Genomic DNA, 16,738 nt, shown 5'->3' on the forward strand with positions numbered 1-16,738 from the left:
TATCTATGGTAAGATCCTTCTCCTTTTCTCCAAGCTCCCAGAGAAGGCAGGGAAGCGAAAGGAATTGAGACAGGTGAGCTGGCGGTTACGTCAAATGTTATTTAAGAAATTCGATAAACGGTATATCATCTAAGTTCAGACTTTTGGCGTCGGCCAGGTTGGCTTGAGGGGACTTGCAGTGCGACGATTGACGGTTGTACTTCATTTTCCTGGAGTCGACGGTGTCCAGCCGGTGGACGCGACTCATGTGCGTCCGGAGGTTGCCCTTCTGCGTGAAGGAGTACTCGCAGTAGGGGCAGGGGTACGGCCGGTCCCCCGTGTGGTGTTTCTGGTGCATCTGCAGGGTCGATTTCTGAGCGAACGACTTGACGCACAAGTCGCATTTGTACGGTCGCTCGCCGGTGTGGATCCGTTTGTGTCTCTCCACCTGACACGGTTTCGTGAACGTCTTCCCACAGACGTCGCACTCCTTCTTCGACGAGCTTCCCTTAACGGGCGTCTTCTCTGAGGCCGGTAGACATTTCTCGACCGCGAGCCTGGGGAACGGTTCCATTTGCGTCGGAGTCGCGACGTCGGTCAACAGACAGTTACTCGATTGCAACTGATACGGAGACGACAGTTTCAACGTGTCCTCTATGCGGACGGTCTCCTTAGTTACGTCTTGATTGCCGCTGGCCTCCGGCGTGATGCTTATCACAGATGCGCACATGGGGTCGGCGACGACAGTCGAGTGATGCAACGCGTTAGCAGCCGACGCCGCTTGCGGCAACAGAGATTCCTCTGTCTGAATGGTGACCAAACCGTTCGCCAGGAAGAAGTGCAAGTTGGCAACCAGCTGATTACCTTCGTTCACGGACAGGATTGAGCTGTTGTTTGGAACGGACCCCTCGGGTTCAAAAGTGATTTGGTCTGCTAAGCACGAGGCAGTTGTTTCGACGCTGATCGCCTGCAAATGGGAGTACTCCGGTTCGGTTACTTGAGGGACCTGCTCGTAATGGTTATCTTGTTCCTGTTCTGTTGCTTCTTCCTCCTCTTCATAAGTTTCTTTCTCTTTTGCGTCGGATTTTCCAATGTCAGCCGCGACCTCTGCTACTGCAGCGACTTTCAGGTGCTTTTGTTTCCTCTTCAAGTTACCTTTGTGCTCCCGCGCGTGCTTCAGTAAGTGCACCTTCCTGTGACCCGATGTGCGGAATCTTGAGTCGCAGATGGGGCATTTGAACGGTTTTGAACCTGTACGTGGAAGCTGTTAAAGAATCTGTGTGTGGATAGAGATTTATGTTTACTCACCTGTGTGTAGACGCATGTGGACTTTCAGGCTGCCTTTCGTGGCGAACAAACTGCTGCACACGTGACAGCGAAACGTCTTTTTGCCCGTGTGAACTTTAGTGTGGGAGTCTAAGGTACACTTCACGGCGAAACATTTGTTACAGTAGTCGCATTTGTACGGCCGTTCCCCTGTGTGTGTACGTATGTGCCTGATTAGATCACTTGGCTTGCGAAACGTCTTTGGACAGTATTTACATTTATTCGTATACTCCTTTTGTTCCTTCTTCTCCGTCGTTACGCACTGAAATGCAAGGTGTACATTACTTGGGATCAAATAAAATATTTCATTATATTTCTAGTTTCTATGGTGAATGTCTGGCTCGATGAGAAAATGGTAGTCACAGTGACACGTTCGCTACCAACGCTTATTTTGGTGACAGTCTCAACTATATTTTCTTTAATTCAATAAATTTTTGCAATAAAATATTAGAAAAATATATATATATATTCGTTAAATCACGTTGTAAATCTTCACCAAGACTCTCACTTGTAGAACAAAGGGTTAACTACGTTCAACTTACTCCAACTCGGTCCATCACCTTCCTCTCCGCAACCGTGTCCAGTAGAACTCTTTCCGACACAGCCGAATCAGAATCCTCCACTACTATATCGTTCAACGACTCGTTAACTATCGCCACTCGTATCTCCGACAAGGTCGGAATATCTTTATTATTGTTTATCTTCGAAGGCGTAGCATTCCACGAGAAGTTCTCATGAACTTTGTTGTGCGACCGCAGTTGCATTCTATTATCAAAATACTTGTCACACAGCGAACACTTCCAGTGTCTGAAAAATGAACTGTTAGCTCATCGAAGCGATCTCTAGTCATTCATTCAGTTGATACTCACTGTTTATTCGTGTGTGTCTTCGAATGTCTATTCAATCCTCCATTTGTATAGAATCTTGAAGAACACTCCGTGCACTGGTACTCCTTTTTCCCACGGTGGACTTTCAAGTGTTCCTACAATTGAAATAAATTAACACAATGAACACCAAAATTTCTAACTTATGGAAGAGACTAAGGGATTCGATTTTGTAAATTTTACTTTGGATTTGTGTTATACATATCTAGAATGTTACATGCACGTAGTAGCAATTAAACGATAGACTAAAAATGTTAAAAAATGAACGACTCTTCATCAAACGTTCACACTGTTATACCTTCAATTTTGTTGCTGTGAATCCTTGTTGGCTACACATATGACACTGTAGCAAGGATTCCTCCCGACACGACTGGCCTGCATCGATTTCGACGCGTTGATTATTCAGGATCAAAGGTGACGACGACGTCGAGGACGAGGAGGACGACGACGACAACGATATCTGTGGCTTCGACACCTTCGTTCTTCGTCGAAACTCTTCTCTATAAATTATACCCATCCAATTAGAATTTGTTCATTCGTGTACACATACGTATCAGTCGGTTTCTTACCTACTAGCAAATTATGTGGAAAAGGAGAACCACTGAACCATTTGGGCCACTTACGTTAACAAGGTTGGATCATTAGCGACGCACTGTCTCCGGTCGCTGTTCTTCTCTGGCTCGTGCACCTCCAGTTCGTTGTAGCTCGCTCCGATTCCTTTTTCTCTAAGATTCTCCTCGGAAATTAACACTACAGTCTGCATGTACCTACTTGCTTGGCGACTGCTGCTCAAGTTCTCTGGCGACGCGACAGAAACGGCGAGCTGACGCTCCTCTTTCACATTTTGTGGCAGTATGCTTGCCATGCTCGTTGAACTGTTTGTGTCCAGGCCAATATTGTCCAGTGCTATTTCAGTTTCCGGCTGAAAGATAAATGGATAGAAGATAATTCTTTGTAACAACAGCTTCTTCTGTAGAATGGTTTCGCATATTTGAAAAATTATCTCAGTCCCACTTGCAAAGTGATGTGATCCATCTCGAATGAATCCAGCTGCGACGCGAACACTTGTTCACCGCACTGCTCTGCGTTGTTGCTGTTGCTGGAGTTATTGTTACTCGTATATATAACGTTCAACGCAGGTTGCTGATGCTGTATCTTCACATTCTGCAACTCACTGGCGCTGCACGTCTGCTTCGAATGGTCGCTTCCCAAATTGAGGTTCATTCCAATGTTGAAGAGCTGCTGGTTCAGTGTGTCTTCTATTTCTTGTATGCTCTCCTGTGATGTAACAAATAATAATAAACAAATGTATTCTTACATTGCTCTCCTGCAATGTTAGAAACAGATAATAATAAACAAACGATTACCGGTGTGAGAGCTTGATCGGTTGAGTACACTGGCAACGTGACAGAGCCACTTTCATCAATATGCAGCATTTGTGAATTTTCTAGATTCGTTACCGTTATTTCTGTCACACTTTCTGAAAAACACACACACACACATAGATTCAATTTGCAAGAACATTCTTATCATAATTTCTGTAACTATAATTTCTATGGAAACGGAAATTCTCATATGTTTAAGGTGTTCTATGCGTACGGTTGATAGTCGTCGAAGAGCAATTCGTCGACAACAGTGGTCTCATTTTCTCTTTCTCCTCGGTTATGGTTTGAAGCTGGTTCGAGAAAGTCTGCGAGTAGTTAGACGCCATTCGTTCTTGAAAAGACATTTCCACCGGATCAAGGCGGGAGAGTGCAAGATTGTCGGTGAACGTGGAAGATGCTGCGACGATATTACCAGCGCCAGTTTCATCGGTAGCCACGCTGAGAGCGGCGTCATCAGCGTTAGGAGAAAAAATGGATGCAGCGCAACAGGACAGTTCGGTGCTTGTTCCTTGTCCACAGTTTTCTTTCGAGTTCAAGTCGTTCGTTGCTTGTACTTGCGATATTAATTTCTGTTGTTCCAGTTGCTATTGTTCGGAGGGAATTGTAACCAATAATTGACGATTAATAATAAATTGGTTACAGTATAGAATGTTTCTGAGGCAACAGATACCGTACCCGTTCTGCCAATTCATGCTTATGTATTTTCATGTGTTTACGGCAGTTCACGTAAGTCTTGAACGTCTTGTGACAGTATGGACACATGAATGGCCTTTTGTTACTGTGAGTAACCAAGTGTCTCTTCATGCTGCTCTGAGTAGAAAATTTCGCGGTGCAAATGGAACACCCGTACGGCCTGGAATCCTCGTGCGTGTGCAAATGCGACTTCAGAACACTGTTCGACGTGAATCTCCTGCAACGAGTGGCAAGGTAAAACACTGCCTTGCAAGGGGAGGCGTTTAACACGTTGAGTATTTTCTAATGAGATAGAGATGAAATTTTCTTTCAATATTTCCTACATTGAAGCATTATACAAAGTTTAATATTAAGTATCAAAGTTCACAGTTTTGCTGTGTCAAATCATTTGGTGACTCAGAGGAGTCTCTGGAGCGCAAAGTGTTAATGGGGAACGTGAATGGGAAAGTATAGCAAAATCGGCGCCGCACTCAACGTGTTAAGAAAGAAGAAAGGAAAGAGAGACAATAATTGATGGATAATTCTTGATGCACCTGTCGCACTTGGTACACCTGTACGGACGTTCCCCAGTGTGTCGACGATGGTGTTGCTTCAAGTGACTGATTTTCCTAAACGCCGCTTGACACACCCAACATTTGTGTGGTCTAGCTGGGTCAACGGTCGCGTCGTACACTCGCTTCTTGGAAGGTATCTGGACGACGCATATTTTGTTTCCAGAATCACTGATCACCAACGGCTCCTGCAACACCACTTGCGACGCTAAGCTCTCTGATTTCGAGGGCACCTTCTTACTTTTCCCGTTGACTTTCAGTTGGTCGTTGCGAGTGCCTATGTTGGTTGCTGTGTCAATGTCAGCGTTATCGTTGCCAGCTGATATGTCAAAACATTCGCTGGAGTTCTCGTGTAACCTACGACAAAACGTAAGTGCTTAGGAGTGCATTGGATAACTTACAATAATTAACAAGTGTATAGATTGTTCACCTTGTATGAGCGACCAAGCTTCCATGACAGGTGAATGTCTCATCGCAAGAACCACAGGAGTACTTTGTAATGTTGGTATGGGTACGTTCGTGTGCTGTCATGGTGGACTTCAAAGCGAAGGAACGATAACAGTGCGTACACTAAACACAGAAGAGCGTTAGGAAGTGTAGGGGAAGGTACTTTGGAAGGTACATTAATTTCTCCTCCTACCTTGAATGGTTTCTCTTGCGTGTGCACTCGCAAATGGCGAATCAGATCTGACGGTTTCTTGAACTCTTTATGGCAGAATGTACAGGAATACCATCTTACGTTTCCTACGCACCGTTGTTTTATTGTTAAGTACTTTCTATAAAATAAAAAGGGATAAGAGGATACGTACAATGGATGATACAAGTGACGTGCAACAAAAGCAACCGTTAAGTATCACTAAACATAAATATGTATACACATTACACGTATACTTGTACATATGAAATTTGTAGAGTGTAAACTACCTGGTGCCGCTGTCTGGTGCTCGGTCCAACAAGGTAACGAAATTTGTGCGCGCTTCCAACTTTTTCGTTTCCGACGGACCTTTGACAAATAAGTTTTATAAACGAGAAAGCAGCTATTAAACGTACACTTGCCATGATCTCGCTTGTGTCGAGTGCTTCGCATACCTTCGCAAACAGTTTTGTTTTTACTAGGAAGCCCACTGTTTCTCAGAGCTTGCTGCAGAATGTCTTTCTTCGTTGGGACATTTGACAACAACGTATTCCCTACAAAGTTTTCCGGTTTTCGAATCTCGTCTGTGTTCGATTCTAGAGAGGCCAGCTGCGTTATGACACTGTCTACGGTGGCACGAATATCTGATTCCATGGTGTCCGTCGATTCGTAATTTTTTACCGTGACACTGTCCTGAAAATAGTACAATTTCGAGTTGGATCGTTGCACAGCATTTTACACTGTACTTTGGTTAATCTGTATTTTCATTATTTCTGCTTTACCTCGTTCACTTCCGCGTGCATGCGTTTCATATGGCCGTTCAAGCTACCAAGCTTCTTAAAGACACATGAGCAATAATTGCATCCGTATATAGGCTCTCCTTCTGGCACATTGTGAACTCTCATTATATGAGCATTTAAATTACCTGTGAAACAGTATACAGTTACAAATGTTTCGTTTTGATAAATTTCTAGTAAATTTTGTATGTTTACACGACCTATTATTACTGTTGAGAATGAACGTGATGAAAGAGAAGGAATATGTCATGTTCTGACAAGCTTAAAGGTTACCTTTTTGACTAAATCTGGCGTTACAAAGCTCACAAGCGTGTGGTCGAATACCATTGTGTTGCCACATATGAATTTGTAAAGAACTCTTTTGTGTGAAGGCACGGTCGCACACTGTGCACTAGGGAATTCAATACATATCGAGTGAAACAATGATCAGATCATAATCACACGGACTCAGGATTAATTTACCTTAAAAGGCTTTTCACCGGTGTGCACTCGAATGTGGCGCATTAATTGGCTCGGTTTTTGGAAGGACTTTAAACATATTGTACATTTATACACCGTTTTATGCTTTGCTCCCCGTTTTGTCTGCTTTACTACCTTTGTCTGCAACTGCATCATGTAACAGACACAATATTGATTAGTGGAGTAATGTCAGTGTACTAAAAAACAACTAGACAATGCATGCTGCTTACCCGATAATGCTCGCGAATGTGAAGTCGATACAGTGCAGGCTGCCGAAACTGTTTATTACAGAGTTTACATTTCCTTGCCTCTTCAGTTGTCCACCTTTCTCCATGAAGCTTCTGATGTGCATCTAACTGAGCCTGTGATAACAATATATAGCTTATTGCTGAGAAGAATGCTTCCCAAGTTCTACACAGAATTACTTACAATAAAAATCAAGCAGTATAAAAAGTCAAACATTCGATGTTTAAACTCACTTTAGTTGAGAAAACGTCTTCACATTCTGTACAGAATAAGTTTTCCTCTTTCTCGTGTAACAGCATATGAGACTTCAAGCTGGCCATCCTTGCAAACTTTTTACCACATTCAGGACACTTTGGGTCACCAGTATTATGAGTTGCCATATGAAGCGTAAAGTTAGTCTAATCATACAGGAGGTAGAATTACAATCATTCTTGTGGCTAATTTCTACCTAAGTTTATGAAAAGTACTAAAGAAAATGAAGGAGTACTTGTCATTACCGGTACATTGAAAGATGCTGAACATTTTGGACATCGATGCGGTTTCTCTTGTGCATGATTTTCCATGTGTTTCTTATACAGTGCTTGCTTCGTAAATTCTTGCTGACATATTTCACATCTTAAACTTTCTTTAGCCTAATGTCAAAAAAGTATGTTTATTACACAATCTTTGTATCAAAAGTTAATATGCATAGACAGAGTACAATATGACAAAACAATTTACTCATGTCCCAGTACATAGTTAATCAATGAATGTACTCTTATTAAATGTAAGAAAACTACCTTATAGCCAAAGTGAATACAAATTTACTTTTAATGATATTGACGCATTCTTCTTGGGCCTTCCAGGGCTGCTTATTTTAGGAGCCACAGCTGTCGGCTTTTCCTTATGGATTCCATTGCTTTTTTCTCTTGGCAAAGACTCATCGTCAAGGAAATGATGTATCGTATCCAGACTTAATCTGGTTTTGGTTCTTTGATGAACATCAGGCTCGATTTGAAGACTTTGCTTAGACTCTTCGAGCTCTGAACTCTCAACATCTTCTAAATTTATTTGAAACAGGGACTGAAAAGAATTGCTTTGCTAAAAAAAAAAAACATACTTTCCCTTTCGCAAAGGAGAAACATAATGATCGAATACAGGCATACCGGATGTAATATCAAGCAACCATTCAGACTCTTCACATCCATCAATGATGCGGCTGTCCCACTGTGGTCGACAAGCGTAACCGGGCTTGAGACAATTTCCAACAAACCCTCCTTGTCTTCTGTAACAATTGTCATCTATAGATTTACTCGCGACCACTCGAGTATTTCCGACGCAATTATGTACCTGTCACCGCTAACAGCGTTCGGCCGTCCTCGGTGGGGACAACATTTATTGGCACGGCTGCGATTTGATTAGATTCTGCGATTATAGCGTGTCGTGTCAACATCCTCTCCGCGGTCGTCACTCGACAAGTCTCGCGCAGGATTTACACAACGAAAAGCTAATATTTACGCGCTAGGTATATTTTAAATGACTATCACGTTCCCGAGTTATCTGGGAAACATTTGATAAAGTGTAAATATTGTATATTGTATTAAAACATGTACAGTTTGATTTGTCTCCGAACTTAACCTAGCCTCTCACGGCGTAAGAGGTTAACGTCGACGAGAAACGTTATTAAATCCTATCGAAATGAACAGGGAAGCTCAATGGAAGGGGCATGACGAAGCGAATGGCGATGGGAGGAGAAATGCTTGGAAAGGAAAGGTGTGGGTACATGTCGGTGGAGTGGAGGGGCAGTGGGGAATGTGTTGTGGCTGGAGAAGATGGACCAGAGAGAAAGGGAAACAGCCAACAATTGAATCAAGGAGTTGAAAGAAGGTAAGTGCTTAAGTCCAGAGCACGAATAATGTCCTGCAGCAAGGGAACGGGGCAAGAGGGGTTTTTCAATGTGTGGCAATGTGAACTTAGTGTATGTGACCGTTTCACCAATGGTACGTTAGAGTCAAGAATGTGAGGCAATTGCAGGGTTCCTTCGTTACCAGCACTCAATAGAGAGATACCTCTTTTGCCCTGGTTCCTTATCTTTGATTATTTGTGGACATGTACATTTGATCTGTTATCAGTTTATGAGGATTTTCTTCTCTTGTTTTTATTTGAAAGATTTAATTTTAAGACCATTTAATATAAATGATGAAGTATTTGAATATTAGAAATTTTATGTACTGTAGGTAAGTAGCAAGTATTTACCTACATGTGCTATTGAGTGGAAAGAAAAATGTTCAAGTCTGATACTAATTATAATACAACTCAATCTTAGTATAATGAAGGAGAAAGGAATGACTTTAAATGTGAAACACCACTTTGAAAACAAAGAAATTGAGTAATTGTATATAAATTAATGGTAGAACTACCAGCCCTTAAACTGACTTTTGACCATTTCTTTATAAAAACTACAAATGTGAATTTATTAAGGCTTGAATTGGTTCAAATGTCAGCTTAGATATTACTTAATTAGCTTCTTTGATGATTCCTTAAAGAGGTACTTTTCAGTAATAGCAAAAGGAAACAAGAAATGGGTCATTCTGACCCATCTGGTAGTGTTAATCATTCCAGCGTTAAAGATTAGTTGGAGCATCAGATGTAATTACTAATTCACTACTACCACTGAAAACATCAGACTTCTCAAAATCAAAATCCGACAGGCAATACTCGTACAGTCTCGTCGATGCATTGGTTAACATTGACATTTCCATTGGCAGTAAATCACGCGTAATGGAAAAGGATAGAGCAGTATCGTTAGCCATGAAGTTCGAGTCGTTTCCTACCCGTTTGTCAATGCACTGAGACTCCATGTTATTAAACGGTGTCGAACACCCTTGCATGTTGTTTGAAAAACGTTCAGTTCTCAGCAAATAAGAGGACAAAGAACTGAATGAGTTGGAAGGTCGCCTGCAGGAATCATCGAGATCATTTCCATTTAAATTGGAGGTAGCATTATTCTGAAACTGAACATTTTCTGCTTGAGCTTGTTCCACGCCTGTACGATTCGACAAAGAAGCTCCTTTGAAATCATTTTTCTCATAAGTTTGGATTTTGTCAACTGTATGCTGCTTCAACGAATTCATCCAGCTTGTTCCACACGTGGAATCCTTTGAAATGGTCCCTTCCATCCTCTTGTCCACATTAACTGTGACAACATTGCTCGTCGTTTGTTGAACTTCCATTTCGTTGTCCCTATTCGCATTTTCTATTCGAAGCTTCGCGATACGTTCCATTTGGCTAGTTATCTTCTCCGGATGGAACTCTCCTCTTTCTAGGAGTTGATACATCTCAACGACGATACGGTAACACGTGTGTTCCCATGAACTGGATTCGCCCATAATTTGATCAGCAATCTATGGAAGAAAATCAATGGAAAAGAATTAATTTATTTTAATTATTAACCAGCCTGAATACCGAATTTAAATGACTTTGAAGCCGTGATATGGCACAAAGTGGAACAAAACGAATCATGCATACCGCTCGTTTAGAAGCATACTTCCGAGCGTTTTCCGTGAGAGATTTCGGCAAGCCGGATAATTCGGCTAAAACGATACCATAGTCATCGGCGTGAGATGCCATGCCAGACTTTAGTCGATGAGTATACAGGAACCGAGGGGGACTTCCGCTGTCCGATGAAGTTTCTTGCACACTCGTCGTTTCAAAGTAATGGCTAAAGAAAAAGCGAAAAAAAAATTTATTATTCAACACTAGAACTACCGTACCAGTCAAAATGTTTAGATTTTTTTGTTTAGCAATTATTGATATCTTCGAAATGATTTTGAAAATAGTATCATTTGAGTACTATAATGAATGTCTGAAGAAACTGAAAATAATCTATTGTTACAATTTTTATGGGAATTGCATATTAATCATATTATATGCTGCTAGTTCTACTGTTAAAAATTTAACGATTGTAGGTACTCGGACTTATTACTTAGCGTACGAGTAACACAAAGATATGCATACTTGGTCACGTTGCAGTACAAGTGCGCCAGTTTCGTCAAATGCGCGAAATGCGTCGCGGCGAAGATAAAAGCGGTGGAGTCTAAAAGTCGTTCGCATATAGCCCACGCGATGGAAACACCTTCCTCGACTGCAGTCCCCTTGCACAATTCGTCCAGAATAACCAGCGAGGTGGGTGTGATGGATCGCAGAATGTACTGTGCCTCTTTCATCTGAAAAAAAGGAATGGCAATGAAAAGGAATGGCACAGGTCTGTCGTTACACGATTAACACTAGAACTACCGGACAGTCAGACTTTTTGAAATTCTTCTATGGAAACTAACAGTGCTACTGTTCACAGATTGTATATGCGACTAACTTCGAGAGCAAACGTCGAAGCATTGCATGCAATGTCGTCGCGAACGGCTATTTTGCAGAATATTAGATCCGTTATACGGAACGCCGCTCGTTTGGCTGGCACGAAGCAACCGATTTGTGCCATTATATGCAACAACACGATTTGCTTCAAGTAAGTTGATTTGCCACTCATGTTGGGTCCAGAGATTACATGGAAATTCCAAGGTACCGAGGCACTCTGCAATAAGAGGATAAAAACATAAGTCAGGAGTGTTTGAACTGGATTTTTTCTCAAAAAAAAGAAGAGAGGAGAAGGACGTACAACGTTATTTGGCACAGGATCATCGAGGCCAAAAACTTCTAAGACTGGATGTCTGGAGTCGAGTAATTCCAGCTTCGTTCCAAACGTTGGTCTGACGTACGCGTGGAGTGCACTCGCTCTCGCGAGTGAACTTAAGACGTCTAACTCTGCTACATCGGTGCTCAATTGAAAGAAACAACTGATGTGTTCACGAGCAGCTTGTAATAGGTCGCAGAGTAGTCTGTTGGCAAGTACGTTGTTTTTATTGATGCTCATTGGATGTCTCAATCATTATTGGACGAAGAATAAAATTAGTACGGTCTGCGATACCTACACGTTGCTCATTAAGTGCAATTCTTCGGACGAAATCTTACATTGTTGGCTCAACGTTGCGAGCGCGCTTGTGGTCATCATGCAGATCCGTTTGCTTTTTCGTACCTAGCCGTGAATGTGAACGTGAAGGTAGAAGTAAAAAGGGAAAGGAAAAGTGAAAGTGAAAGTGAAAGTGAAAGTGAAGGTGAAAGTGAAAGAAAAGTGAAAGTAAAAAGTGAAAGCAAAAGCAAAAGCAAAAGTAAAAGTAAAAGTAAAAGTAAAGGTAAAGGTAAAGGTTAAAGTAAAGGTCAAAGTAAAATTAAAAGCAAAAGTAAAAGTAAAAGTAAAGGTAAAAGTCAAAGTAAGCTTCGAAGGTCAAAGTAAAAGTAAAAGTAAAAGTAAAAGTAAAAGTAAAAGTAAAAGTAAAAGTAAAAGTAAAAGTAAAAGTAAAAGTAAAAGTAAGCTTCCAAGGTCAAAGTAAAAGTAAAAGTAAGCTTCAAAAGTCAAAGTAAAAGTAAGCTTCCAAGGTTAAAGTAAAAGTAAAAGTAAGCTTCAAAGGTCAAAGTAAAAGTCAAAGTAAAAGTAAAAGTGAAAGTAAAGGTAAAAGTAAAGTAAGGTTCAAAGTCAAAGCAAAGTGAAGGTCAAAGTAAAGTAAAAGTGCAAGTAAGAATAAAAGCGAAAGTGAAAATAAAAATAAAAGTAAGAAACATACGTTTCGCATGACAACAACTTATCGAATAATCCAAATATTTTGAAGAAACTTGGTACCTCAATAAATTCCATTGGTAACTGAAACGTTTCTGTGGTGGAGTTTCGAGGGAGAATAGCTTGGATGTGATAACCGTCGGACGCGTTACAGCCCAAGGACAAAGGTAGCTTGTGCTTGGACGCTAAATTCTCTACCATGGCTACCGGAAAAGAGTAAAGAGTAGAAGAGAAGTAAGAAAATGATTGCACCGTAACTCATCGGAAATCGAGTCGTCTACCGACTTTTCATATCGTCGATCAGCTCGCAGTAAGTTCGTCTCGCTACGTCCAACAAGTCGTTGATGCCTGCCTTGATGGCGAAGCAGCGTTGCATGTTCGAGGACGTGTACCCCGACACGGACCTCGCGTCCGGATGTATCGTTTCGAGGATTCGCTCCTTCATCAGTCGAAACCGGGGGTTCTCCAGTCTCTGAAAAATCCACCGGTGCCTCTGTTAAGTATTTAACAAGACTTACTATTGTTACTATTTAACAAGAATCAATGTTGTTCATTACCTACGGACCAAAAAAAACAAATATTTTGCTATCATTAAGATTAAATTGAAACAAAATTATATTATATTGAAAATAAAACCCTAAGAATGGTTCAAATCTCCGAGTACAGTTTTGCTAGTCAAAGACAATCGCAGCACTGACGTGTAAATAATGCGCAAAAGGTTGAACGTCTAAGAAAAGAAAGGAAAAGAGACCTTCCTGATTTTCCGAAGAAGATCGGTCTCCGCCGACGACAGCGCTGCCTCGAGTTCCGGCACAACGTCCAACATGTTCTTCAGGAGCAGCACGTAATTCAAATTCTGCTCGGCGCATTGTACGTTGTTGTCGTGGAAAACTGGCACCACCGACAACGCAGCGAGTCTGTCCGCGCCGTACAGACGGCGTAAGATTGGCTGTAGAAAAATATGGCGAGCTACAATTGGCGAGTAACAAGCAGGAAAAGAAGAGGAAAGATAAAGAGGTAAATCATGGTTGCATGGAAGGAAAGATGTTTGAACCTGAAGAAGAGTTCGCAGAGCACGGTTGGACACCAGCTCGGCGATGGCAGTTTGCCGGTCGACGATGACGCATTCCTCGCACGATGGCTGTAAGATGTTGGCGCGCAATAGTTTTCTGCCCATTGGCGTCGAACAACGGTCTAGGACACCTAGCAAGCTGACGTTCCGTTGACCGCACTGCGACTGAACTAGCTCCAAGCTTCGCGCGCTCTCCAGATCTACGGTTTCATCGAGCACATTAACCCTTAGCAAAATACGTTCATGGAAAAATTAGAAAATTGCTATGAACAGAAATCATTTCGATTCTAACAGCAGTGTTACAACGGCGTTTTTGAGACAAAAGTTCTGAAAGGGTTCAGAAGATATGCTCGTGTTTCGCTTATTCGTCTAAAGTACGTATCACACCTATACTAATAGCGTTCGGCGATCCTTGGAATTCGATTCGAACCGATTTAGGAGAGTAAACGATACGCTGCGAGTATTCCACGTACTTGACCAAGGCAGCGGTCGCAGCTAACGCGTAGTACCTAAAAAATAAAAAAAAAATGAACAGCGAGGAGATATTGTTCTTGCAACAGGTATTTACATATATATTTAAATTTTACACAGGTATTGCAAATGTGTATTAACACGTTGAATGCCATGGGAGTCACCGGTGACCCCCAAGCAAATTACTATACTTCACTCAATTAAACGATGACTATTCACAAACATTTCTATATTATAAATAATGCTACCCACTGCGGTGATATTCAGCTAGACCACTGTGCAATAATAACAATGCAATTCAATCGAATGATTTAATATCATATTTTTTTCATTCTGTGTATTTTACGGTACACAATCGTGCGGCATTCAACGTGTTAATGATCTCTTAAAAAGATATTTATTATTTTTTTAATAAAAGAAATCAATAAATGTGCTATTATACTTTTGTTTAACGAAGAGCTCCACAGAGGAGTATTCTGGCGCGCAAAGGGTGCGCACCCGTTCCAGTCCGACCGTGTCGTTGAAGTGAACACGAGATATCGGTGTCAGCTGTGTCTCTGGGAACTTCTCCATGATAGAGCGAGAGAGGATGTTCCTGCTCGCGACGCGTTCGCACATTGTGTCTGGCATCAGAACCTGTAGAAATCGTTTTTACTATTAGCCTCGTTTGTTGACCATTGTAGCAGTCAGGATAGAGATGTTAGGACTTACTTGAATAGGGTCGAACAAGTATAATTTGGATAAGGTATTCGTGTACGTCTGGGAGTCACTGATTTGACAGAGGATCAGGTGAGGACAGTGGACACCCATCGCGGCTATTCCTACCTCGGCTCTTGCGTCTCCACGGCCGCTTGTCATTGCTGTTTAATTATGTTACGTTGCGTTAATATTAGAACTACCCGGCAGTCAAATCTACATTTCCAAATCTGTCTGTGGGAACTGTATGAATGTAGGTATTGAGATTTTAATTGACTTGTGATTCAGTTTAGATATTAAATTAATTTCCTTAATAGGAACTCTAAGGATGCAGGTATTGAGATTTTAATTGATTTATGACTCAGTTTGGGTATTACTAAATCAATTTCTTTAGTAGAAACCCTAATACAGGTATTGAGATTTTAATTGATTTATGACTCAGTTTGGGTATTATTAAATCAATTTCTGTAGTAGAAACTCTAATGCAGGTATTGAGATTTTAATTGGCTTATCATTTAGTTTGGGTATTACTAAATTAGTTTCTTTAGTAGGAACTCTAATACAGGTATTGAGATTTTAATTGATTTATGACTCAGTTTGGGTATTACTAAATTAGTTTCTTTAGTAGGGACTCTAATGCAGGTATTGAGATTTTAATTGATTTATGACTCAGTTTGGGTACTACTAAATCAATTTCTTTAATAATTCAGAGAAGCATCTGTTATCTTTTCAATAATTGAGAATAACTTAGGAAAGGTCAATTTACCCCATCTGGTAGTTCTAGTATTAAACAACGTATTACCTTGCACACAACGGTCATTGGAGACTCATCAAAATCGATGCAACATCTAATATCCCATACTTACCGACGATGACGCCTCTGGACTCAGGCACGCTCGAGCCCACTGCTGTGGTACTCTTCGTGGTAGACCTGTTAAGCCAGCAATAGAAACATAATTTCTGTTAATTGAAATTCTACTTGCTTTTCAAATTTTTCCAAATATGCGATGCTGGTAACGAACGTGTTAAATTGGTCTAGAAATCTTCATCGCGATTCTTACTCGTCATTCCACTCGTCATTAAACCAGCGTTTCCCAACGTGGGACCAATTTGATTTTTAAGTGGGGCAATTTGAAATTTGAAATATCACTTCATATATTTCACAATATTTACGCACGTAAACAAAATAATAAAAATATTATAATATTAACACTAGAATTACCATACCAGTCAAAATGACCGGTTCCGATTTGTTCGTTTCGCAATTGTTAATACCTTAAAAGCATTGAATATTCGAAATAATTTTGAGTACTATAATAAATGTTTGAAGAAATTGAAAATAATCTATTGTTACAATTTTGATGGGAATTGCATATTAATCGTAATAAATTCTCGGTAGTTCTAGTATTAATTAGAAATAAGACTCACCTTGGGACATAATTGCGCGAAGAACCAGGCAACGCAGAAGACGACAACGAAGTTCGAGTTCTAGCCGCGTTTCGTCGTTGATCCGTGCGTTTCGAGCAGTTCGAACTCACCGATTTCCATTTCGTCGTTAATCCAAAGTTCGCGTTCGACGTCGGACCTGAAGAGACATTTCTTTTACAGGCTGATTCCCATTATACTCACGATGAATTTTATTCGCCTGGAAATCAGAAATCAATACGAACGACAATTTGGCAAGAAAGGCACGTTGAATTCTCTTGGTCTAGCCTCGTTCCTGCTTCTCTCTTTCGGTGGTGGAAACAATTTATCCGTTTGCATAACATTCATACTTCACCAATAATTAATCTACACAACAATCACGACTAAAACAATCAACGAACAACGTCGATTATCAACACAAGCTACGTTTGACGTTGGAAAGACGAACTCAGATCGAACAGTCGTTTTGGCGG

General features: G+C 41.0%; 3 protein-coding genes and 1 long non-coding RNA gene across 10 annotated transcripts in view; 2 read left to right on the top strand and 2 right to left on the bottom strand.

The window, feature by feature from the left end:
* LOC116428335 (putative tRNA (uracil-O(2)-)-methyltransferase) overlaps positions 1-3,911 on the top strand; it is a 34,434-nt gene extending 30,523 nt beyond the window's left edge. The window contains exon 6 of the mRNA XM_076367104.1: positions 3,774-3,911. The gene's annotated coding sequence lies outside the window, so the exon portion shown is untranslated. The remainder of the gene's footprint in view (positions 1-3,773) is intronic.
* Positions 80-8,435, bottom strand: LOC116428332 (uncharacterized). Of its 5 annotated transcripts, none has more exons than XM_076367054.1 (24): positions 8,284-8,435; positions 8,100-8,215; positions 7,762-8,016; positions 7,452-7,586; positions 7,188-7,352; positions 6,939-7,070; positions 6,712-6,855; positions 6,523-6,640; positions 6,235-6,377; positions 5,908-6,145; positions 5,743-5,821; positions 5,459-5,594; positions 5,249-5,388; positions 4,801-5,175; positions 4,250-4,484; positions 3,789-4,158; positions 3,557-3,669; positions 3,204-3,467; positions 2,813-3,111; positions 2,488-2,689; positions 2,175-2,287; positions 1,848-2,112; positions 1,288-1,567; positions 80-1,230 (listed from the first exon to the last, which is right to left on the bottom strand). In XM_076367054.1, exons 1-24 carry the CDS (start codon positions 8,384-8,386, stop codon positions 98-100), a joined length of 5,553 nt encoding a protein of 1,850 aa, XP_076223169.1. In that variant the 5' UTR covers positions 8,387-8,435; the 3' UTR covers positions 80-97. The 5 variants fall into 5 exon arrangements, with proteins under 5 accessions (XP_076223169.1, XP_076223167.1, XP_076223168.1 ...); XM_076367052.1 differs by having other exon boundaries at positions 7,762-8,034; XM_076367053.1 differs by having other exon boundaries at positions 8,100-8,218.
* Positions 8,367-11,415, top strand: LOC143174471 (uncharacterized). The gene is made up of 4 exons (XR_012998442.1): positions 8,367-8,514; positions 8,640-8,820; positions 10,966-11,197; positions 11,288-11,415. It is a non-coding gene; the product is annotated as an uncharacterized LOC143174471 (long non-coding RNA).
* On the bottom strand, positions 9,056-16,655 carry LOC116428334 (mutS protein homolog 4). 3 transcript variants are annotated; one of them, XM_031979847.2, is made up of 16 exons: positions 16,511-16,655; positions 16,269-16,425; positions 15,707-15,771; positions 14,856-15,004; positions 14,587-14,780; positions 14,061-14,182; positions 13,656-13,873; positions 13,353-13,550; positions 12,887-13,073; positions 12,665-12,804; positions 11,919-12,022; positions 11,606-11,825; positions 11,306-11,521; positions 10,951-11,159; positions 10,462-10,654; positions 9,056-10,337 (listed from the first exon to the last, which is right to left on the bottom strand). In XM_031979847.2, the coding sequence occupies exons 1-16, from the start codon at positions 16,611-16,613 to the stop codon at positions 9,558-9,560; spliced, it is 3,255 nt and encodes a 1,084-aa protein (XP_031835707.2). In that variant the 5' UTR covers positions 16,614-16,655; the 3' UTR covers positions 9,056-9,557. The 3 variants fall into 3 exon arrangements, with proteins under 3 accessions (XP_031835707.2, XP_076223196.1, XP_076223197.1); XM_076367081.1 differs by having other exon boundaries at positions 13,353-13,873; XM_076367082.1 differs by lacking the exons at positions 14,856-15,004; positions 16,511-16,655 and having other exon boundaries at positions 13,353-13,873; positions 16,269-16,296.
* Positions 16,656-16,738: the final 83 nt, after the last annotated feature.

Source organism: Nomia melanderi, chromosome 4, assembly GCF_051020985.1.
Source record: "Nomia melanderi isolate GNS246 chromosome 4, iyNomMela1, whole genome shotgun sequence".
NCBI lineage: Eukaryota > Metazoa > Arthropoda > Insecta > Hymenoptera > Halictidae > Nomia > Nomia melanderi.

Bases quoted from the DNA above. Each gene is read 5' to 3' on its own strand.
- LOC116428332 (XM_076367051.1), bottom strand. From the start codon at position 8,386: ATGTTGACACGACACGCTATAATCGCAGAATCTAATCAAATCGCAGCC. The intron at 5,595-5,742 runs GTAGTTTACACT...TTTATTTTATAG, and splicing joins GCACCAGACAGCGGCACCAG to AAAGTACTTAACAATAAAAC. The intron at 2,690-2,812 runs GTAAGTGGCCCA...TATAATTTATAG, and splicing joins AATGATCCAACCTTGTTAAC to AGAAGAGTTTCGACGAAGAA.
- LOC116428334 (XM_076367081.1), bottom strand. From the start codon at position 16,613: ATGAATGTTATGCAAACGGATAAATTGTTTCCACCACCGAAAGAGAGA. The intron at 11,826-11,918 runs GTAGGTATCGCA...ACTTGCCAACAG, and splicing joins TTGCACTTAATGAGCAACGT to ACTACTCTGCGACCTATTAC. The intron at 10,338-10,461 runs GTATGCATGATT...TTTCTTCCATAG, and splicing joins AGTATGCTTCTAAACGAGCG to ATTGCTGATCAAATTATGGG.